Consider the following 24,237-nt stretch of genomic DNA (forward strand, 5'->3'; position numbering starts at 1 on the left):
TGGGAGCAATAAAAGACAATCAACCCGACTAAAGATGCAACTTGAGATACTTGCAAACTTGCCATCATAACTTATTAGATTAAGAAACTTTTTGCACTTTGGCATACTATACAAAGCTTTGCTACATTTTGATCACGTCTCAGGATATAATTGTGTGAATTTCTCGCGTCGTCAATTTACCTGTAATGTTAAAAAATAAACAAAACTAGCAATTTGATCATATCGTATTCACCATAAGACAATGGTCAGGTACACTGGCGAATCTAGTGTGTACAGTCTATTGGTAATTTGGTATTACTTTTTGCCTTTTTGGAGGTACAACTACAATATTATATAGTTTTGTTCATTCCTAACACTACCTGATATAAGTACTTCAACATGATGATTGTTAAGCTCAATTGAATCTATAAAGTATAACACATATCACGGTGAACCGAAGTCCGTTCATCAAACAGGTTCAAAAACTAGTTAATTAAAACTTAACACGAACCACGAGTATGATAGTTTTGATCGTGATCCCCCATTTCTTCATACTCTTCTTCTTTACGCTTTCCTCGATAAGTCTTGATCCGATACCTATACATGGCACTCTGCTCGTAAAACTGAACAAACAGACTTTTACGATATCGGATTATGTCGTCGTCGTCGTCGTCGTCGTCGTCATTGTTAGAGGTGTTGGAAAGTAAGACAGATTCACGGACATGAGATATTTCCTCCCCATTATCATCAACGTCAACATTTGGTTCTCTCCGAATAAGAGAAGGCCAATAGTAGACAAAGTTGTTCCCTCGCTCGCTTGGATCAATGTTAACACTTCGGCTTAAGGGTTTGTTAGGTAGAGAAGGAATTGTGACTGATTCAAGAACTTGACTGTTTTTCTCTTCATCCAAACTGTCCATTTCTGCTTCTCTTAGCTTGCTCTCGCCTGATTAATCTTTGAAAATACAACAACGTAACTCGAGTAATTAGGAATATTGTGGTAAGGGAATACTTTGCATCATAATTTTATCATAACTTCCGTGTATTTTCCTTTAAAGTTTTTAAAACATAAACATGTACTTTGCATGGTTTTTTTTTTTTGTTTTTTTTTATTTTTTATAAGCGAAGGTAATATATTAAGATCCTATTAAGATAAATATAATTGCATGCAACTAATATATATAAATGTCATAATAATTACTTAGAGCATCAATACTAGCTATTTTTTAACCCCTTTTAGCTTTTATCTCTCCTTAAGAGTTAGCTCTTAACTAAAATGTGATAACGTACTCTTAGCTCCCTCGTATTTAGAGGATGTCTTCTTATTAGGGAGTGAGGTGGAATATTGTGGGGCTTTTATGCTTGCTTTTTTATATTTTTATATTAAAAATAATATAAAAAATATGAAAAAGCTACATAAGAAGTAGTATATACGGAGTAAGAGTTAGTATATTTCTTGTATTTTTTGGTAGCTAACTCTTATTAAGAGTGATGTTGAGGTGGATGAAGAGAGAGACTAAAAGGGGGAAAATAAGAGCTATCCTTACCATTGATTTCAATTCATCAAATGTTTCAACTTTGTGTTATAGTCGCCAGTTTGAATGTAGAAGACTTTGCAATGATTACGGAGAAATTGTATCGACTGCAGTACATCTTGACCGGACCGTTTATTTTATGAAGACCGATCAAATCACTTAATTATTCAGTTAAGAATTAAATTGAATTAACGTTGATCAAATATACTTAATTATATACTTTTTAAATTGTACATTGTACATTGTACATTGTATTATAAACTTTCACAATTTACAAGTGTTACGCCATGCATGAAATTATATGTGTTTGCAATTTAATTTATAGGAATAGAAAAAAATACGTGTAAGAAAAATGATACGAAAGCACTCCGTACATGACTATATATTGAATTAAAGACTTGCAAACTTACAAGGATTTGTCGGAGGAAGGCGCGATCAAGTAGATAAAATCTTGTTGTTGCATAACAATTAACAAACAGGTATGTTTTGGTTACTTATATAAATGGGCGTAGCATGAGACTTCATTATGAAGCTTTGAATAAATTTTTTAGTATAATTTTTTAATTTTATGTGTAAAGATGATAGATCTACAAAAAGCTACTGACGAGAAAAGCATAGATGAACGCACTAAAGTGAGTCAGGATCGATTGCTTTTTGCGTTAGAATTGCATCTTCTTAATTCTTATGTTCACATATACTTTGAAATATTAGACATATTAGCTAGGTTACATTAGCTCTGATCCTTTTTGTTTGTTTGATTTATGGTTTTGATGACTATGAAATTCGCTAACCGATTTTACGGAATTATAAAGGAACTTAAAAATAAGTAGAGAAATAATACAAGAAGATTTTACGAAGAAACTCTCAAGGGCCCAACTGAAAGAAAACCCTGAACAAGCCCGGCCCTAAGATAAACATAATGGGTTGTCGCCCTAGGCCCCGCGCAAAAGGCCCAAAAGCTCTTAAGCCAATTTGCAGATAAATAATATTCCGTGCAAAAGTATTTTAAGTAGTGTAGCTCAATGGTTTGTTCGCGTGAGATGCTAGACTGGCCACCCGGGTTCGACTCCTAGCAACTTCTATTGCCCATTTTGAATCTAAATGAACACCAAAAGTGGACCCATGTATAATCCTTATGACCCTAATGATTTATTCTTCTTTTGTTAACCTAATTACTTCTTGTTTAATTTGGAATTTAGGAAAAAAAACGTATTTTAGTTTATTGTACTTCAGAAATTATTACCTAGTTGCTAAAACTCTTGGATGGCCTGCTAGGCCGCTACTACATCATTGTCTTTCAAATTTAAATTTCATTATCCCTTCAATTATTTAAAACATTTCCTTCATCCAATTTTGAGATTTGGAGATGTCATGTACGTTGTTGTAAACTCTGTCTTATGTTAGCTTGATAATTAACGTTTCAAATATTAGAATATGATTTATGTTTAATGGCACAATGTCGAAAGTGTTCAAGCCTTCATATTTTGTAATAGTGTTAAATTTCTTGGCTAGTACAATTAGATAAAGAGTAATATTAAGTCTTAAGAAGTGAATGTCAATGATTTACATTTCCGACATTCTTTCAATAAAAAAGTACATCACATATCTATGAACAATATTTTTATCTACGTACTTTTAAAAGTATGAGCCTCAATTTTTTGTTTCACTCATGGGCCACCAAAAAGTCAGGAACGGCCCTGATCCCAACCAATAGGTATTTCAATTTAAATTATTTTTATTAATCATCACAAATACTATATGCAAGAAAAAATGCTCGTAAATGTCGTCTAAAAAAACAATCGTCCCTATTTAAAAAAATCTAAATAGTAAAACAATTTAATATTCATGCGCTTACATGACTAAAAATCAAAATCCTAGTACCAAAGTAAAGTAACTGAACATCTAACAGAGTTTGTTTATGCCTTGTTGCTTTAACCCGTTTGAGTGTGTAAATGATCAGGTGAAATGAAATCCCCGGGGACGCCAATTGCTAATAATTGTTCAAGCAGTAGTGAGAGCACATCAATGACACTACTGTTGGTGAAATGAATGGAGCAGCAAAGCATGCTCCACCATTAAGAGGTGATTGACAAATTCTTTACTTTTTGTTTAACTGAATACGTATAAATCAAGTAATAATAGTATACCGCTTTCCTTTATGAGGAAACACGGCGCAGTCAACCATGTGATGCAAAGCAGGCACATTTACTGCCATCAGAACGCAGACATCACCAGGATGTAAACAGGGGTTCTTAGCAACAACCACTTTCCTCTTGACAACGTAGTTATTCGGTTCAAAGTCATAGCCAGTGCAGGTGATGAGTTGATTGCCAACATCCCTAAATCTTGCGCCTGAAACTAGCACAAACATCTGACTATATTCCAAGAATTTAGTTTCATCCAGACATCCCATCATTTACCACTTCACTTGGGATAAATATCCTCGATTTGGTCTGTAGTTCCTCTAAGTTTGCAACATCATCATAAGGAATGGTTCAACATCAGGCTTGTTACTTGATAAATGCACAGAGGTTCAGTTAAGAGCTCAAAGTTCAATATATTTAAACAAATTTTTCAAAATATTAACACACTTGTAAGTTATAGAACCATATCATAACATCTAATACATTCAATCATGGCAAAATAGCAGTTGTTTTATAAAACTTCAACCTAGGAAACGCCCAACACTTCATGATAAGAAGAGGCAGAGAAAAGCTAAAATTTCTAACCATGAGTCTGAAATACCAAATATTGGAAATAAATATGTTAGGAGCCAAGTTACAGAAAGCCTAAAATTATATTGATTTCTCCTATTAACAATTCAGGACAATACATGAAGGAAGCATCTAAATGAACTTCCCAATTTCCGGGATTCATGATTACTATTCAATTAAAAAAAGCCAAGCCAAAATATAAAATGCAAATAAAAGGTGAGGAAATCACTATAACTTCCAACATTGTCAAAGGAAAAATCCTAAAACTCTGTGCAAGTCAAAATGCAAATCATATTTATACAGATGAAGCACACTGCAATGGCCGATTACCGACGCATTGCCTGGACTAATAACTACTCGGTACTCCAGTTAGCATCATGCATCAGCCTACTGCATCTTACCAAAAATATTTGAAGGGCGTACATATACATCTCGAAGAACAACCAGACCTCTAGTTAGTGGGCACTAACTTCCCCCCTTTAATTAATTCACAACTAACTTTGCAAATAGGATCCAGTTATACTATGTTGAAGATTCATCCCAGAAGTAGAGCTATCTATACCCCCTTCATACACCAAAACAAGCAGCAGCACCGTAGTCTAGAAACAACCAAAAGAAGAAGGTATGCCCAATCCGAAAACAGTAAAACATATGCAAGATAAGCCTGCACTCAGCAAGCCAACAGGCTCCCAACACACCTGTTGCAGATTAAAACAGAAGCACCACCAAAGACTCACTATTAAGGGACTAAAACAACTAATTTAGCCCTCTGAAGACACCTCAGGTAAGCTACAACCTGAATCGATCTCTATTATATAAACGGAGGTAGTAGTTTAAATGGTATATATTTATGTAACTTAATCGTTAACTAACTATGGGGTAATTAACTACAATTAGTCTAATAATATATTTTTTTGACCAAAAAAATAAAATCTTCATATCACTAATGCTATTGTTTAATTATGTATAGAAACTTAAGACTACTATAGAAAAAACAAAGGGGGAAAAAAAATCTTGTTTTCATTTTACTGAAGAGAAAATTAAGAAACTTAAGGTTACCAAAGAGAATTTTCTACGAGTTTAATTATACAAAGTATATTTTTTATTGTATTTAACAATCTCAACCGTTACTTTTGTCGACCTTTATGAACTACTTTAACAACTAACTATTGCCCGCTATTCAGGTCAATCATTAAAAGCTACCCATTGTCGCTAATTTTTTCCTGTACAAGGTCATGGTCTAATTCTAAATTAAATCAAGATTAGTTTTTGTGTGAGTCTAATTCTAAACTCGAGATTAGTTTTTTTTTTTTTTTTAAAGAAAAAAGAGCTAGTCACAGACCTAGTACAAAGTACAAAAGATCTTGCATATGTTCAAAAGATCAATAAAGTTAGGATATAAAGTATATTTTATGATATTACAAATATTATTTTTGTGAAACAAAATTAATTACAGTTGAAAATTTATAGTGAAGATGAAAAAATAGGGAAAGATAAAATTTTAGTCAAAATACTAATTTTTTTTCCATAAAAGGTAATAGAATCTTATATATCTAAATAAAGGAGGCATATTTACTGAATTATTAGAGCGCCACATAGGAAATATAATGAATTGGCCAATGAAAAATAAGATTTCTAATTTTTTTAGAACTAAAAAAGCCGAGTGCCATGCAGATAAACAATTAGGTTCCACGTAGATATTTTAATTAATTAATTAATTAATTAATTAATTAATTAATAATATACTACATCCGTTCCTGAAAGTTCTTTACGCTTTCCGTTTAAGTACGTTTCTGAAAGTTCTTTACACTTATGCTTTATTCTATTTTTGGAATACAATGTTCACAATTATACCCTCTATTCTAATTTGTTTATTCATCCACTTGCAACATTTATTGGTCCACTTGCATAATTATACATTCTATTCTGATTTTTCAATTCATCTACTCTCACACTTAAATAAGATATCACTTTCACCCACTTGCAAATAACTACCCCACTTGCTCACTCTCTATTTTACTTTAATTCACGTGAAAACAGTAACCGTAAAGAATATATAGGAACGAAGTTAATATATAACTACATCTAAAATCAAATACTCTAATATTAAAAATTAAATCTAAAATAAAATTCAATCCAAAATCAAACACTGATCTAAAATAAAATTTAATCCAAAATCAAACATGAATCTAAAATAAAATTTTGTCCAAAATCAAACACTAATCTAAAGTAAAATTCAATCCAAAATCAAACACTAATCTAAAATAAAATTAATTCCAAAATCAAACGCTAATCTAAAATAAAATTATATCCAAAATCAAATATTTATCCAATATTAGAGCGCCACGTAGGAAATCTAATGGTTTCGACCAACGAAAAGTAAGATTTCTAAATTATCTTTGAATTCAAAAAACAAGTGTCACATAAATAAATAATTAGGTGCCACATAGATATTTTAATTAACTAATTACTAATATATACAACCCCATCCAAAATCAAACACTCTAAAAATTAAAAATAAAATCTAGAATGACATTCAAAATCAAACACTAATCTAACCTAATACTATCTCCGTTTTACGCCTTGGAATATGTGTCCAAAGTATGAAAACTTTAACCGTAAATTCTCACTATTATGTACATCAAATTTTTATCATGTAAGATCTTGTTAGATTGGTCTCGGTATGTATTTTCAAAATATCAACTTTTTATAATTTTTTTATACACGGAATTGGATAGATTGGTGGTAAAATATTTCACTGGTGTTCGTGCAAATAGTAAACGTAAAAAAAACGGAGGAAATATATAAAATATAGCAGTTGTAATAGGAGTTTTATTCTAACTTAACAATTTAATAGAACGTGTTATTCCTAATGATTTAGTATAATGAAATAGAATAGATTTTATACTCCCGTAAAGTTTTAATTTCTTAAAGCCTTATCCATTTCATACCTCGATCAGTTCCGGCCCATACAACTAGGGGTGTGCAAAAATTCGTCCGGACCGAAAAATAGACCGGACCAGACCGACCCAGACCGGACCGGACCGGACCGAAGGCAATCGGTCCGGTCTTCGGGTCGAGGAATATCAATTTTCGGTCTTCGGTCTGGTCCGGTCCGGTCCGGTCAAAAACCCGATTTTGGACCGGACCGATTTTTCCTTAATAAAATAAAATATATTCTATTTAAAAATGTAATTCTCTCCTTTAATATGTTGTAAATATTACTATATTGTTATATTTTATTTTAGCTTCCGAAAAAGGCCTTGAACAATTGGCTTTTTATATATATTTTTTCTTTTTTACCATAATTTTTAGAAAAAATAAAAAAATATAGAAATAGGTCTACAACCGGTCCAAACCTGTCCGGGTTTCGGATCGATTTTTTCGATCTGGTCCGGATTCGGTCCAAGCATAATCGGTCCGGTCTTCGGGTCTTGAATTATTAAAATTCGGTCTTCGGTCCGGGTCGGTCCGGTCCGGGTTCGGACCGATGAACACCCCTACATACAACATACAAATATCAATGTTTTTTTTTTTTTTTTTTTTAAATCTTTTTGAATATCTTGAACAAGAAGTCTGCACAAGAAATTAGAAAATATTTCTTTTATTATATTTTTTTTAGGTGACTTGCACAATAAGTTGGAAAATACTCAGAAAACCTGTGTATACATATACATGTATATTCCTATTGAAAAATAAGGTTTAATCAAGAACTCTAACTCTAAATAAATTCTGCAAATATTATTTTTGAAACGTCGATAACAAAGGAGGAAGAACAATGTCTTCTCTAATTCGATTGGCGAAATCGAGTTCGAGTTCTTTGAAACAAGCTAAAGGGGTGCTTGGATCTACAAGAAATATTACAACTTGTTCAAATTTAGTTCTTAAACAAGTTTCCCCTCTCCATCATCCTCTTCCTTGCGCTACTTTCTCTCGCAACTTCTTCACCATTACTGATAAGAGGTTAAGTTTGGATGAGAGGTACTAGTATATTTTTTTTGTTATAATTTCAAATAGCAACTTTTATTACTTTTTTTGTTCCTTATCTTTATTTCTTGAATTTTCTACGGACAAATAAATCATTGTTAAAGAATAATTGTTACCAGTAATTTTTGCATATTAATTAATGCCTTCGTATAATTATTATGAAATACTTTTTCTTAATTAAATTGGATTTCTAATAGACTAATATGTTAAATTAGGCCGAATCACATAGAATTCAATGGCCCTTTCCTGATTTTTATGTTTTTTTTGGGTGCGGATGAAAAACATGGGCAATTATAAATAAGTAAAGATTTGAAATTAGCTTTGTAAGGCTAAGGAACCTGCCTAAAATTATTGATAGGGGTAGGATAGTAAATTTCCATGTTGAAATTAATATAAAGCACAACGTAAAGAACATTCACAAATTCTTATTTATAATGGGTGTACAATAAATATTGTATACCGAAGTAAAAGTTGACTCAAAATGCTTAAAGTTACATTTATATATGTAAAAGTTATCTATTTTTTAATGATAAATTTTTTCATTTGAATAAAAATTATTCCTTCAAAATCACTAATAATGTATAAATTAATCATTTAACCCTTTAAAATGTTTATCTATCAACTTTTAATTTTATAATATAAAAGTTACAGAAATATAGGTTAAAGTTACAAAAAACTGCATAAAAGTTATATTGGTGTATAATAAATTTATTGTACACCTTGTGCGCGCAAGACCTTTTGAAGAACATTATATATGAAACGGACTAAAACGAAAAGTGAAAATTCATTTTGAAACGGAGACCGTACTTATTACTTCCCCGTTCCGCAATAGATGCATAGTCAAGTGAGATCTTGTTAAATTCGTATTAATGTGAGGATTCCAAATATCATTTTTTTTTATAATTTTTACTTACAAGCAATTAGAGATATTAATGTTCAAAGAAACAGGTTGGGATACGTGAAAAAAAATGATGCATCTATTGCGAAACATAGGTAGTACTACCTCCGTTTCAAAAAGATCTTTACAGTTACTATTTGCACGGATTCCAAAGCAATATTTAACTACTAATATATCCAATTTTGTATGTGAAAAAATTATAAAAATTTGATATTCTAAAAATACATTTCGAGACCAATCTAATAAGATATTACATGTAACGTTTTGATGTATATAATAGTAAGAATTTACGGTCAAAGTTTTTATAATTTGGGCACATTTTCCAAAGCGTAAAGAACTTTCTGAAACGGAGGTAGTATATAATATGACACTTTTTTTTTTTCTTAATTAAAGTGAATGTCTAATAGGTTAAATTAGGCCAAATCACATAAAAATCAATCACCCTACTATTGTGTGTGAACGAGCTACCCTAAATCTAAAAAAAAATCAATATGCATGAGTGCATGACTGGTCGAGACATCATATTACCAGGCCACTTCTCGATCGATCAAAATAATGAATTATTGATTAGTTTTGAATGATTTGATTTTTTTTATATAGTATTGATTTAGAATGCTTGGGTCCAAATGAGTCACGACTCACAAGGATATTACACAATAGCGGATATTGAACTGTTTTACATAGGGGAGCCAAATATAAGGAAGCAATATAATATGTAATTTATACAATTATACATAAATTTGGGGGGACAACCGCTACTTAAAAGTTTACACATAGGGAATGAGTAATTCGAACATATAACTTATCGTACACAAACACAGACAACCTCTTATATAGTTATATTGGTTGTATATTGATATAAATTTCCATGAATTGTTGGAATAACAAAAACAGGTTTAAAAGGAGAACAGCAATGAACACTGTGATCAATTTCGTGCCTCAACAAGAAGCCTATGTCGTTGAACGTTTCGGAAAGTACTCGAAAGTTCTGGACCCTGGATTCCAACTTTTAGCTCCATTTGTGGATAGAATATCTTATGTACATTGTTTGAAGAAACAAACTATTGATATCCCTGAACAACCTGCCGTTACTACAGACAACGTTAGCATCACCGTTGACGGTGTTCTCTTTGCTTCGGTACGTATCATGCTTCCATTATCTTTTGCGATTTATATTTAAGAAAAAATTATACTAGCTTATCGCTTATATCTATCTAGCTAGCTAGCTAGAAAAGTATTACACCGTTAATGAAACTATAACTATGTTTAACTTTCCTACATTTCATTGCAATAGGGTTTTGATAAATAATAATGAGAACCATAATTTGTCGCAACAGATTCCGGTTTAAGTTACCCTAAAATTTAAAATTTTAATTATTTTATTGTCAATTTATTAAAAATAAATAAATTATGATTTGTGCTTTGATAGTTTTATAATTTACGCTTAAATTCTAATTTTATATTTATATTTTCAAAAAATGAGGTCGAATTATTGTGCTATGTATATTTATTTATTTTGCTTAAATAGCATTTTATTTGGTTCTAGTTCCATGTATTATGTATTCGATATTAAAATCAGTTTTTACAGGGTACCCACATAATCGAAACCTAAACAACATGTACCCTAACAGATTTCAAAGTCAGAGGTTCCTAAAAAGTTCCGATTCTAATTCAATATATGTATCTTGGCTCACCCTACTTGGTCTTGGACGATATATATGCACAAGATATGAATGCACCCTGGGGAAACTAGCTTAAAAGAGGCCTAATTAACATACATACTACGTACTTCCTCTGTCCTTTTTAAATAACACAATTATTTATGCACGTTTGTCAATGCACGGTTTCAAACATTAATATCTTCAATTATGAATAAGGAAAAATTATAAAAGTTGATATTTAAAAATATTTATTGAGACAAATAGAATAAGACCCCACAAGACTATGTTTTAAAGTATTTGTTTACGTTCTATGACTTTACTTAATTAGTACTCCCTCCGAACCTAAATGTTATTCCCGTTTGTCATTTTACGCGGTTATTAAGAAAAAAGAAACATTATAAGATTAACTATTATTAATGTAGTTTTATGGGGAATTGTTGCTTTTTTATTCCATTTTCACAAGAAAACAAAATAGTTGAACCAATAGAATTTAAGGAATAAAAATGTCAACTCATTAATCCATCCAAAACTTAAACCAACCAATGAGACTACAAGGTTTTTTATTGATAAACCAATAGAATTACAAAGTTAAAATTACAAGGAATAGATTAATAAGGAAATAAAAGAAATGGGAATATTATTTTGGGATACTAAAAAAGGAAACGGGAATAACATTTTGTCAAATATTGTGTAATCCCGTATCATTCTCATTAATAACACACGTATATATAGTACAACTCAGTTACCTAAACCCTAGGTACACATTAGGTAACTTACCATAGTTAGGACTCTACAGAATATTCACAGAATAATATCTAATATCTTAACATATCTTAACATCCCCCCTCAAGGTGGAGCATGTAGATCTCGAATGCCCATCTTGTTCAAAAAAAAACTCAAATTGCGCCTTCCCCAACGCTTTGGTGAAGATATCTGCTAACTGAACCTTCGTCGACACGTACGACGGACTGATGATCCCTTCCTTGATTGCATCTCGAATGAAATGACAATCTGACTCGATGTGTTTTGTCCTTTCATGGAACACCGGATTCTGTGCAATATGCAACGCAGACTGACTGTCGCAATACATCCTCATGCCTTGGTCGTGTGTCACCCCCAAGTCGCGTAGTAGTTGTTTCAACCACTTCAACTCACACGTCAGAGCTGCCATCGATCGATATTCTGCCTCAGCAGACGACCGAGAAACAGTATGCTGTTTCTTGGTCTTCCAAGAAACTGGCGACATACCAAGTGACACAAACCATCCAGTCACCGACCGACGCGTCATTGGACACCCTGCCCAATCCGAGTCGCACCACCCCTCCAACTGCAACTCACTGTCCGACCGAAGTAGTATACCTTGACCCGGACACTTCTTCAAATATCTCACTACTCGCAAAGCTGCTTCCCAATGTGCCTCCTTTGGTGCTTGCATAAATTGAGATAGGACATGTACAGAGTAGGCAACGTCTGGTCGCGTGACAGCCAAATAAACCAGACGTCCGATCAGACGCCTATACTGCTCACCGTCCGACAGGTCTGGCCCGTCTGCCAATGCCAACCTATGATTCTGTTCCATGGGAAAGTCCACAGGTTTTGCTCCCAACAATCCGGCCTCTGAGATGATGTCGAGGGCATATTTTCTCTGACATACATAGAACCCTTGACTACTTCGTGCCACCTCTAACCCAAGGAAGTACTTCAGAGCCCCGAGGTCTTTCATTTTAAAACACTCCTTCAAGTATGCCTTAAAACTCTCAAGCGCAAACTTGTTATTGCCTGCGATAATCATGTCGTCCACATAAATGAGCACACTCAGCTGCAACGTACCTTTAGACAGAGTAAAGAGCGAATAATCGGACAGCGACTGTCGAAATCCATAGTGCGTCAATGCCGTCGACAACTTCTGGAACCAACATCTAGGTTCTTGTTTCAACCCATACAACGACTTTCTCATTCGACACACTTTGTCAAAGTGATTCTTCTGGAATCCAGGAGGAATCTTCATATAGATCTCTTCCTCCAAGTCACCGTGCAAGAACGCATTGTGGACGTCCATCTGATGCACGTCCCACTGTTTGACAGCTGCGACAGCTAGGAAAGTTCGAACTGTCGCCATCTTCGCGACGGGAGCAAATGTCTCATTATAATCCAACCCTTCCTCCTGATGATTCCCTAAACATACCAATCGAGCCTTCAGTCTCAACAAATTCCCATCCTCATCACGCTTCTCAGTATACACCCATTTACTCCCCAGTGCTTTCTTCCCTTCCGGTAAAGTTTCCAACGTCCATGTCCCCTGTTCCTCCAACGCGTCGATTTCAGCAGCCATTGCCTGACGCCACCCCTCATGCTGCATCGCTTGTTTAAAACTCTTAGGAACTTGCCCTTCTTGCAATGCTGCTATATAATGCCTGTGCTTTGACGAAAAACGCTCATAATTAACAAAATATGTGATAGGATAAGGAGTACCTGAGAGTGATGACGCCGTAGGTGTTTTGTCGGAAGTACTATATTTTTCCCGTATTGTATGTATCACACAGTCTTTCAGCTTTGTCGACGGAAACTTCGCACGCTTCCCCCTTCCTAACTCCGTATCCTCCACACACTGCCTTGTCTCACTCTCGTCACTACCCGTCGTCTCCTCTACACCTGTCTGTGAGGAGACGACGTCTGAATCCACTCGACTAGGTGTTTCATGTTGTTGTTCCTCCCTCACAGGCGACGACACTCCCCTGTCGTCGCCACTGGTCAATGACACCCCCTCATCAGCTCCCGGATGCGACAACACTCCCTCAGTATCACCTGTAGACGGCGACACCCCAGCAGTATCACCTGCAGGCGACGACACGGTCTCAGGACCCGTAGTCCCACTCTCATCCAAACTCCAATGGTCAAGCCCCCCATGACCATCATGCACCAGTGGCAACACATCCGATTCATCTACAAAAGGAAACGTCCCTTCATGAAACTTGACATCCCGTGAGACGAAGAACTCATGTGTCTCTAGATCATAAAGTTGCCATCCCTTCCTGCCAAACGGATAACCCAAAAACACACATCGGCGACTCCGAGACTCAAACTTATCCCCTTTACACCGGAGATTATATGCATAACACAGACACCCAAACACGCGGATAGGCACATACGATGGTGGTTTACCAAACAACATCTCATAAGGTGTTTTATTGTCAAGGATCGGGGTAGGTGTACGGTTTATCAAGTAACAGGCGGCCAAAATACATTCCCCCCAAAATTTTATTGGAAGATTTCCTTGAAAACGTAACGCCCTCCCAACATTCAAAATATGTTGGTGTTTTATCTCGACTCTCCCATTTTGTTGAGGCGTCCCAACACACGACGACTCAAACAGAATCCCATGTTGACGAAAATAATTTTGTAAGCAATTGAATTCAGTACCATTATCACTGCGTACTACTCGAAGGGATCTATTAAACTGGCACTTAATCATGGCAACAAAATTAAGAAATGTCGATGCAACTTCCATTTTATTACTCAGTAAATAAATCCACACACCTCTAGAATAATCGTCAACAATGGTAAAAAAATACTTTGCCCCACAAGACGAGGGAGTCTTGTAGGGTCCCCATAAATCAAGATGAACCAATTCAAATGTGCGACCAGCACGACTAACACTAACTGGAAAACTCTCCCTACATTGTCTCGCCCGCGGACATACATCACAAATTTTTTTATTCTTCCTAATCTTATGACTCACATGAGGAAGTAACTGCAACACTTTTTCCGACGGATGCCCCATCCGTTGATGCCACAAGTCGACCACACACTCCACTGCTAGCACACGAACCTTTGGAGCCCCACGGAAAAAATATAGTCCTTCCTGTCGATCACCTACGCCAATCACCATCCTCGTCGAGCGGTCCTGAAGAACACACATTTTGTTAGTAAATTGAGCAGCACAATGTAATTCGTCACTTAATTGAGTTACAGAAATTAAATTGCAGTTCAATTTAGGCACAAATAGAACATTATCGAGCACGAAACCATCCTCCAAGACCACCGAACCATATTGGTTTGACTTTGCAGGTTGACCGTCCGGCAACACAACCTGTTGATTTCTTGATGTCTTGATATTTCTCAGGATTGAAATATCACCCGTCACATGACGTGATGCCCCACTGTCAACAATCCATCGTAAATCAAGATTACCTTGCAACTTGTTTGAAGGTCGTGACAAGATGTCAACTATTTGCTGGACTTGCTCCTTCGTCACCCCAACAAGCTCATGATTGGTTGTCGTCACTGCACCATGCGATCCGTCTCCACTCGTCACAGTGGTTGTCGCCCCTCCTGTGGCATTGCTCACGGCATTGGCACGAGCGACACCACTGGTCGGCGACGCTGCCCCACGAGCTACTCTGCCTCCTCTAATCGACGTCCTGCCTCCTCGACCAGGCCCTCGTCCACCTCGTTTCTTCTCATCCCACCATTCAGGAAATCCAATCAGCTGATAACAAGTTTCTTCCTCATGACCCTCACGATTGCAATGACCACAAAATCTGCCACTGACATCTCCCGACCTCGACCGAGCCTTAGTCTCGACCTTGAACGCCATGACACTCTCCGGACCTCTCGCAGCCTTGGCGCGCATGGTCTCGGTATTCATAACCGTCTGGTACGCCTCGTCGAGTCCTGGCAACGACGATCGTGCTAACAGTTGTGCACGAATGGCTTCATAGTGATCATCCAGGCCAATTAGGAAATAGTGCAGACGATCTTCATCGTGAATGTCCCCCACCTGCTTCGCTATATTACACGTACAACCCGCACATACACACCTGGGAACTCGTGCATACTGTACGTACTCCTTCCATACCTTCGACAAGCGGCCATAGTACTCCATGACGCCCTCAGACGTGCCCTGCTTGCAACCACTCAGAGCCATCTTAATATGGCAGACCCTGGTGCCCGACACGACGCAGTACCGCGTCCTCAAATGACTCCACAACTCGTGAGCAATATCAAAGTCCTCCAGATTCGAACGCAAACTCTCGTCAATGGTGTTTGTGATCCAAGACACCACCATCGAATTGACCGCAATCCAATGTTTCATCTTCGTCTCGTCCGTAATGGGCTCCTTCACAGACCCATCAAGAAAACCAAATTTGAATTTTGAAATCATCGAGCGACGAACCGCTTTGGCCCACTCATCGTAGTTCGACGCTCCTCGAAGTTTTACAGGGGTGATGACAATACCGGGGCCGTCACCTGACCCAAGATAGTAGTCCAGATCGACGGCGGCGGCGATTGTCTTTTGTGGTGGCTCCTCGTCATTACCCATTGTTATGCCCTAGGAATTTGTAACTCCTCAGAACGCAGTACTCAACAAGCGAAGGAATTCGCTGTTCTCAAACTCTCTCAAACTCGTGCGGAAAAAAAAATCTAGGGTTTTTAACCTAGGCTCTTGATACCATGTCAAATATTGTGTAATCCCGTATCATTCTCATTAATAACACACGTATATATAGTACAACTCAGTTACCTAAACCCTAGGTACACATTAGGTAACTTACCATAGTTAGGACTCTACAGAATATTCACAGAATAATATCTAATATCTTAACATATCTTAACACATTTAGATTCGGAGGGAGTATAACGGATTAATGGGATATGTTGTGTCGAATGTACGATAGATTGTTGATCCAGTGAAGGCGTCCTATAACAGCGACAACGCCTTGGTTGCAATAACTCAATTAGCTCAAACTGTGATGCGTAGTTGTATTGGTAAAATGCCACTTGACAAGAGTTTCATGGAAAGAGAGACCTTGAATGCCAATATAGTTGTAAGTTAATTTATCGTCGATTTCGATCTCCAATTCTCCATTGCTTATATCAACAACTAATTAACATGGAAGCTAATGTAATAAACTAATAATACATTCTATAATGTAATTCAGGAAGGCATTAATCGTGTTGCTGAACAATGGGGTATATCATGTCGTCGCTATGAGATTAGTAAGCCTGTTAATTTGTAAATGATTTCATAATCTTAGTTAGATTCAGATTGAATTGGTTGTATATCTTGTACGATTTTTTAACAAATTGTTTTGGTTTGTGTTGTATTTTTTTTAGGGGATATTACTCCACCTTCAGCCAAAAGAACAAATAAGGAATAAAAGAGCTGCGATTATTAAAGCTGAAGGTAAGCCCAAAGATTCATTTGTTCTTTTGGCTGTGAGATGTAATGGAATAAATCAAAATGGCTCTTAAAACCTCTTCGCTTCCTTTCCATGAATTAGAATATGGTTTTTCCGTTGTCGTCCCGTTATCGTTTTTGGGTCAATTGGAAACAACCTCTCTGCAATTGCAGGGTTAAGGTTGCGTACCACCGACCTCCTTACCCCACTTCTTGCGGGAGCTTCTTTGAGGCAATGGGGTAATGATAATGATAATGAATGACTTGGTAGACCTATGTAATGGGTCGGGTATTCTTAAAGTTATGTTGACCCTTTAAGGATCTGTAGGGGCGGATCTTAGTTTGTGTTGGGGTAGTTCTGGCCCCTCCGGTCGGAAAATTTTGTAGTGCATTTTTAGTTATGGTTCTTCCTAAAATTTGTGTATAATTGTATAATTATATTATATTGCTTAATTTTTTTTTCTACCGACCGCCTTCGTAAAACTGTTCAAGATCCGCCACTATAGGTCTACCCAATTATTAACGTATAGGGTCGGATCTAACCATGTGCTTTCAGGGGTAGATCAGGATCCTTAATGAGTCTCGTTCCATTGCACAGGCCTAATTTTGGTTGAGTTTTATGTGGGATGGGAGGGATCGTATAAAGATAACAGTTATTTATGAATATATAACGAGCAAGTACTAGGGAGTACAACATTATGAAAAATGACATGTTATTAACACGTACTACTACGTATTTATTATATACTACGGATGTAACAATTATTTTGTATGTTTTGATTATTAAAAGGGCAAAGACAAGCTCAAGAAACGATAGCAGAAGCTAATAAGCGACAGCAAATATTAGAATCAGAAGCTATAATGGAGAGCACAATCAACAAAGCCAAAGGTTAGTTACGTCTTTCACTATTTTGTCTTAATATTTGTACAAATAATAAGCGTAAAGATTATTTTAAAATCGAGGTAATACTCTGTAGTAGTTTGCTTACTGAATGAAAGTTTCATTTGTTTTGATTCTTATGTGTTTAAGGGAAAAGTGAAGCGCAAGTAACAATAGCAGAAGCTAATAAGAAGGAGGAGATATTGAAAGCAGAAGGTAATTTCATGGGAGGTGATAAATCCAAGGAAATTTTTACTTCTTCCAAGGAAATCCACATTTTTTGAAAGATGATTTCCTTGGAAGAAGTGAATTATTCCTTGGATTTATCATTTCCCTAATTTCATGAATAACATTTATACCCTTATGCATGAAGGATTGAAGGACCTAATTCGGCTCGTTTGGTAGCCGGTCAAAAATAGTGTCAATGTGAATGAATTTGTATGTAAATTTATAAGGTAAATCAATATTCATTCCCACGGTAATTCTAATTTACCCGAAATCATCCATTTTCTGTATAAATTTTCATGACCATTCATTATCATTTGGGGAGTGGTATTAGGTGGTAATGCAAATTTATGAAGGAAACCGCTAATTAAGATTGAGACAAGATTTCATTACCATGGACATCGTGATGGTATTTTCTTACCAAATAACACTTTGATTTATTCTCATTCCCACCAATTATTACTGACTACCAAACGAGTTGTAAGTATACGAAGCCTTACACTGAATGAGAAGGAGTGCGTCACATAACACATTAACTTGATTAAGAGTATATCATTTACCTTTTGTAGCTCTCTCTGTACTAAAAAAAAAAAAAAAAAAAAAAAAAAAACAATTATTAAAGCAGTTTGCATATATATTTGATTTAATATGATGAGGACTAATTGCAGCTTATGCAAAAGCACAAGAAATTAAAAGTATAGCGGATGCAGAAGCAATCAGAATTAAGGGTGAAGCCCTTACAGAAGAGGGAGGCCAAGAGGTAAAATAAATTACTCTTCTTTGCATATTTTATAATTTTGGACCCAAAAATATGTTTATCTTCTCAAATTCTCATTCTATTTTCCGGAAAAACAAAATCAGGCTGCAAACCTTCAGATGGCGGAGTCGTATATGGGAGCTTTCGGTAATATAGCCAAGCAGGTATGTAACTCTTGTACAAAATTTAAATCCTTAAGGGTTGTTTGGTTGATATTTAAAAACGGGTTGGGGGAAGTGAAAATCCATGAAAATTTATAGATTGACTAGTTGTCTGATTGATGTAAAAATTGAAACATGAAGAGAATTACCTAGTCCCCTTGGTCAATCAAATTTTTTGGGAATTTCTAATTTTCATATTGTCAAACAAACAACTTTAAGAAATTCACATGAATTTAACAAGGAAAATAATTTTCCTTAAATTACAACTTCATATGGAAATTAAGTTTCTATATCAACCAAACAAGACCTTATTTATTTTGTCCGGAACTAATAGGTTAGTTGTATTAATTATTAAATTTTATAATATTTGGATAAAGAAGTAATCAGGAGCGAAGTCACACTTTGAGGTGTGGGTCACTGACCCCACTTAAATTTTGAAAATTTTGACCGAAACCCATTAATTTATTAAAGAACATTACAGGAGTGTAGGATTATGAGAAGTTTGGAGGAAAAAAAAGAGCAGTGATGTAGAAGTTTGACCATTTTAAAAATTGATGTGAGTGTTTGTTTTAGAGAGGTTTGGAATTGAGTTTTGAGATGGAAAAGATTAATTTCGAAAATACTCAATATATAAGCTTTTTGCATTAGATTGAGGTTTGAAAAAGTGGATGTGAAATAACAACTTTGTCATAATATTATCTAAAATTGCAACTCTTACCGAACTACACACTTTATCTCCATATATTAGATTGAGGTTGAAAAGTGGGTGTGAAATGACAACTTTGTCATAATATTATCTAAAATTACAACCCTTACCAACATACACACTCTATGTCCATTTTACACATTAAACATCTACTACTATTAGCTAACAATTGATTTACCAAACACTATATATTCGGTAAACGTCCAATTCAACCTGCTACTTAACCTGACTAACACTTAGTCAAATCAACTAACCGCTAACAATTAGTAATTGTCAAACATGGCCTACACATTTTGCATCCACTACGTGATAACTAATTTTGGATGGATGGAGTATCATGAATATTAATGTTAATTTTAATTTTAATTTTTATTTCTTCTACTATGCAATACTAAATAAAATTGTGTTGGTGTTTGTTTGAATGTTTGTATTTCAGTCAACAACGTTGCTGCTTCCTGCAGCTATGGATAATCCTGCCAGCTTTATAACACAGGCTCTTGCTGTGTACAAGCTAGACCACATTGCCACAACCTGCAGATAAAGCCTTAATAAACCCCAACTGAATAAGCTCGTCGATCTAATGTTAGTTTTTGGTCAAGATTTCGTATTATGAATTTATGATTCCGTATAATCTTATCAGATATGGTTTTGTTATCCATTAGGATGATAACTTAATTAATTAGACTTGCAAATTGCAAATTGCAATTTTCATTTGACTTTTATGTTCCTACCAACAAATTACTCCAGTAGTATTTAACTATTTTTAAGGAAGATTGTTAAAAAAAAATGATATTTTAAAAGAGTACGGAGTACATAGTATCAAACATACTCTTGTTACATATTTCCAAAATTAATTTTGTTGGGAGAAGTGACTCGTTTGCGAATATTAAAAATGTTAAGCTAGTAGCTACATCATTGTTACACATTTTCAAAATTAGTTTTGTTGGGAAAATTAGTTTTATAGAGCTAATTAGTTTGAAAAATATGGCAGAAACACTTTTACTTGAAAACGTAAAAAATATCTATGAAATAATGAAAATTGTGTAGCTTAAAAAATCCGATGTGGCCTCCAAACTATTAAACGATTTAGCAAACCATTGGAGTTGTTCTAAGTATTTATCTCGAGGCTTTCGAAGGTAGCAACTTATTTCTCCAACCTCGACTCCGTACTAGAGGATGTCTTGTATTTGAGTACTTTCTTTGATTCTGTCATGTGGTCGTCGCATGTTAAAAGGGATGAAAACTTCGTTTCTCACGGAGATTAACCCGTATATACTTATGGACAATTTATCAAATGATTAATGAGCTAGCTAAAATTTCTCCTAAAATAAATAACAAAAAGTAATTTCTTTATCTTGGAAGAATTACAATAGCATCGTGTATATCTGGCCTAATTTATTTCTATTATATAAGTCTAACTCTTGAAAGTTGGTGTTCAGAAAAAATACTTCATTTTTCTGTTTTCTCATTTAAAATATCACAGTATTTAATTATTGCAACCTAAGAGATATAGAGATAATCCTAAGAGAGTAGTCTTTAGAAACAACCGTTCTCTTAGAATTTTAAATTAATAACTATAGGGGATTATCTTAGAGAACAGTCTTTAGAAATAACTGGTCTCTTAGATTTTTGAATTTAACTACCCGCTCCCTTAAATTAAATTACTCTTTTCTGTTTTCCCCACACCTATGAAAACCGTACATAATAATTGTAATAAATTTTTTTCTTTTTTTGGCAATTAGTAATTGTAATAATTTTGTACGATTGTAATATGAATATTGATTAATTTAAGGGCAATACATTTTTTTTTAGTAATATATTGTGTGTTGTGGAGGATCACCCGACACAATACTCTAAAAATCCTGAGAACGTCACTTCCGACACCCAAAAAAAAATTCCTGGCTCCGTCACTGGCCGGGAAGACAAAATAGGGAGTAATGAAAATTGAATAACATAATCACAATGGACATTTTGTAAGAAGCAAAAACGAATTGATAATCGAGTTTAAGAGTACACCTAGTTTAAGGGGGGCATCAGGAAACACGATAGATTTCGTATTTGTCTGTTGGTGCTTCTTTTTTAAATATGGCCGGGAGATTTCTTGAATTGTTCAGCCATTTTATCGGCTGCTTGCTTAGCTAGCTGGGCTGCTGCTTTAGCTTTCTGTCCGGGTGGCGTCCAACTGGAAGCTGCCAATGGTCCACCAAGCCCTCCATAATCAAGGAAAACATGTATTAGGGATGCCGACGACGTAGAAATGGACATCGTGACAACCACAACCATGGCTATCAACACCAAACTATTACAAGGCTTTGTCATTTTCAGACGTTTAATTTGAGGCTTGTTTCCTGAATGAATATGAATATCAATATCAATATCAATATGAACATGAACAGAGTTCAATTCGCTAGATGAGGTCAAACCGTTGCGACGATGTTATATGTATAGGCCAGTTGGGTTTTTGATAAATTGGATTCTTGTGATCTAGCTTATATATATATATATTCATTCTTTAAAGAATCTTAATTTATAACTTAATATGCTAGCTACTTGCAATAACGTGCACTCTAATCATCGATCATAAGGTTGACATACTTTCATATTTTTACTTTTGACTTGTTCCAATAGACACAAGAAAATAGATCAAATACGTAGTAAGGGATTTTACATAATAATTATGTAATTCAAAGTGGAGATGTAAGTATAATATTGTAACTTATATATTTGAAAATTTGAGATTGTAATTAACAAAGAGATAACTTTACTGGGTAATTTGATTAATTTTTACCAAATTCGCGCTAACATTGCTTACATGGTTTTTGAAAAGGGCAAACGTAATACGAACTATTTTTACGAATACATGCTGCATAAAAGAACCATGTATATACTCCGTATTCAATAATGCAAAAGCAAAATTTTGTTTTTTTTTTTATTGAAAACTTTGTAATTATTTATATCAGTCTTAACTATTAGGTCAAGACGCGCGTCATTGATATTTATGAGTTCAACGTAATTTACCAAAAGTTTGTGATCATTTTAATAATGTTAATTGTATATGTCAACTGGAACTTTATTGCCCGTCGCCTACCTTCGTTAGTGCCACTCGGACTAAGGATGACTGTGGAGCGGGCCGAGCTTCAGGTCAAGCCCACATGCCCATGGACGTGAACGTACCCGATCCATGCCAAGCCCGCTTGTAATAAGTCGGGCCGAGTTGAAAGTTAATTTTAAAAATGGGTACCAAGTCCACGTGTCCACGTGTAGGGCTTAAACGAGTCGTCGTGTCTAAGTCTAAATTTAACATGTTTTGTCATGGCGGGTCGGGCCATGACTTGTCATGCTTTTTTCATCCCACAACCCATAACTTTGTACTCGTGTCTGTCCGTATTTTTCGTGTCCAAAATGTCGGGTCGGGCCAACCCACAACCATATTTAGTTTGGGCTAGAACAAGTATGGAAAAATCACAAATTTCTTCTGAGTAGCTTTGAATGCAGGCCCGACCTTTAACATGTCCAAAGTGATATACAAAATACACTACAAGAATTTGTATCTTTAACGACAACCTAATTACGATGTGTCAAAAATCCCGTCGCAAAAGGCTTTTGCGACGGGGCTAACAACCAAACAATGACGGGAATATCCGTCGTAAATTTCTTCTACAACGGGTTTACGACGGATTTACGACGGGATTTCTATTAACGACGGCCCCCTTTTATGACGGGTTCGCGACAGGAAATCCCGTCGTTAATCAACGATTATTGGCCTTTCGCGACGGGATTTCCCGTCGTTAATAGTACAATTTCTTGTAGTGATAGAACCCCGTTTTAAAAAGGGCCATAGGCCCATAAGATCGGTAAAATTTTGTTTTACACGGCCCAAATTCCCATTATTGTGCCAAAGAGATGTTATTGAAAAAAAATTAAAATTTATAAGGAATTTTAGGCAAATTTGTCAAATACAACCGAATAAAGTTCTCTATTTGCCAATTACAACCTAAAATTTCTATTAACATTATTACATCATATTCTGGTGATTTTTGCCGGAAAATAACTTCGGGTTGTAATTTATAATGGGTGTATAAGTTTAAGGTTATAATTGGCAAAATTAGAAATTTGAGGTTGTAATTGACAAATAGAGAATTTTATTAGGTTGTATTTGACAAATTTTTCGAAATTTTATGAAACTATAGAACAGAGCCCTACATGAGTTGGGCCGGTCTTGTCTGTATGCATGAGTATCAACAAAAGACACTAATTTTCCCAAAAAAAAAAAAAAAAGATTAATTAATATGAGTAATTACGGAGTACTCCCTCCGTTTCGGAATACTTGACCTGTTTTCCTTATTGGGCCGTCCCTTAATACTTGACATGTTTCTAAAAATGGAAATATTCTAACAATATTATATTATTTCTCACTCCACCCCTATTAACGCACCTACCCCCTACTCCATACAAAAAATAATTAAAAATTCAACCCCTACTCTCCTCCAACCCCACCTCTTAACCCACCTCCCACTAACTACATTAAAATAATATCCCACTATCAACTACTA

At 35.2% G+C, this 24,237-nt stretch overlaps 2 protein-coding genes across 2 annotated transcripts; one reads left to right on the top strand and one right to left on the bottom strand.

Annotated features, from left to right (window-relative positions):
- Positions 1-206: 206 nt before the first annotated feature.
- Positions 207-2,077, bottom strand: LOC110796724 (uncharacterized). The gene is made up of 2 exons (XM_022001814.2): positions 1,925-2,077; positions 207-934 (listed from the first exon to the last, which is right to left on the bottom strand). The coding sequence occupies exon 2, from the start codon at positions 897-899 to the stop codon at positions 480-482; it is 420 nt and encodes a 139-aa protein (XP_021857506.1). The 5' UTR covers positions 900-934; positions 1,925-2,077; the 3' UTR covers positions 207-479.
- A 5,825-nt stretch (positions 2,078-7,902) lies between these two features.
- Positions 7,903-20,524, top strand: LOC110797132 (uncharacterized). Its single transcript, XM_056838536.1, has 8 exons — positions 7,903-8,209; positions 10,008-10,251; positions 16,892-16,961; positions 17,746-17,844; positions 17,986-18,051; positions 18,729-18,820; positions 18,922-18,981; positions 20,121-20,524. The coding sequence occupies exons 1-8, from the start codon at positions 8,007-8,009 to the stop codon at positions 20,223-20,225; spliced, it is 939 nt and encodes a 312-aa protein (XP_056694514.1). The 5' UTR covers positions 7,903-8,006; the 3' UTR covers positions 20,226-20,524.
- Positions 20,525-24,237: the final 3,713 nt, after the last annotated feature.

The sequence above is a fragment of the Spinacia oleracea genome, chromosome 3 (assembly GCF_020520425.1).
Source record: "Spinacia oleracea cultivar Varoflay chromosome 3, BTI_SOV_V1, whole genome shotgun sequence".
NCBI classification, from domain to species: Eukaryota; Viridiplantae; Streptophyta; class Magnoliopsida; order Caryophyllales; family Amaranthaceae; genus Spinacia; species Spinacia oleracea.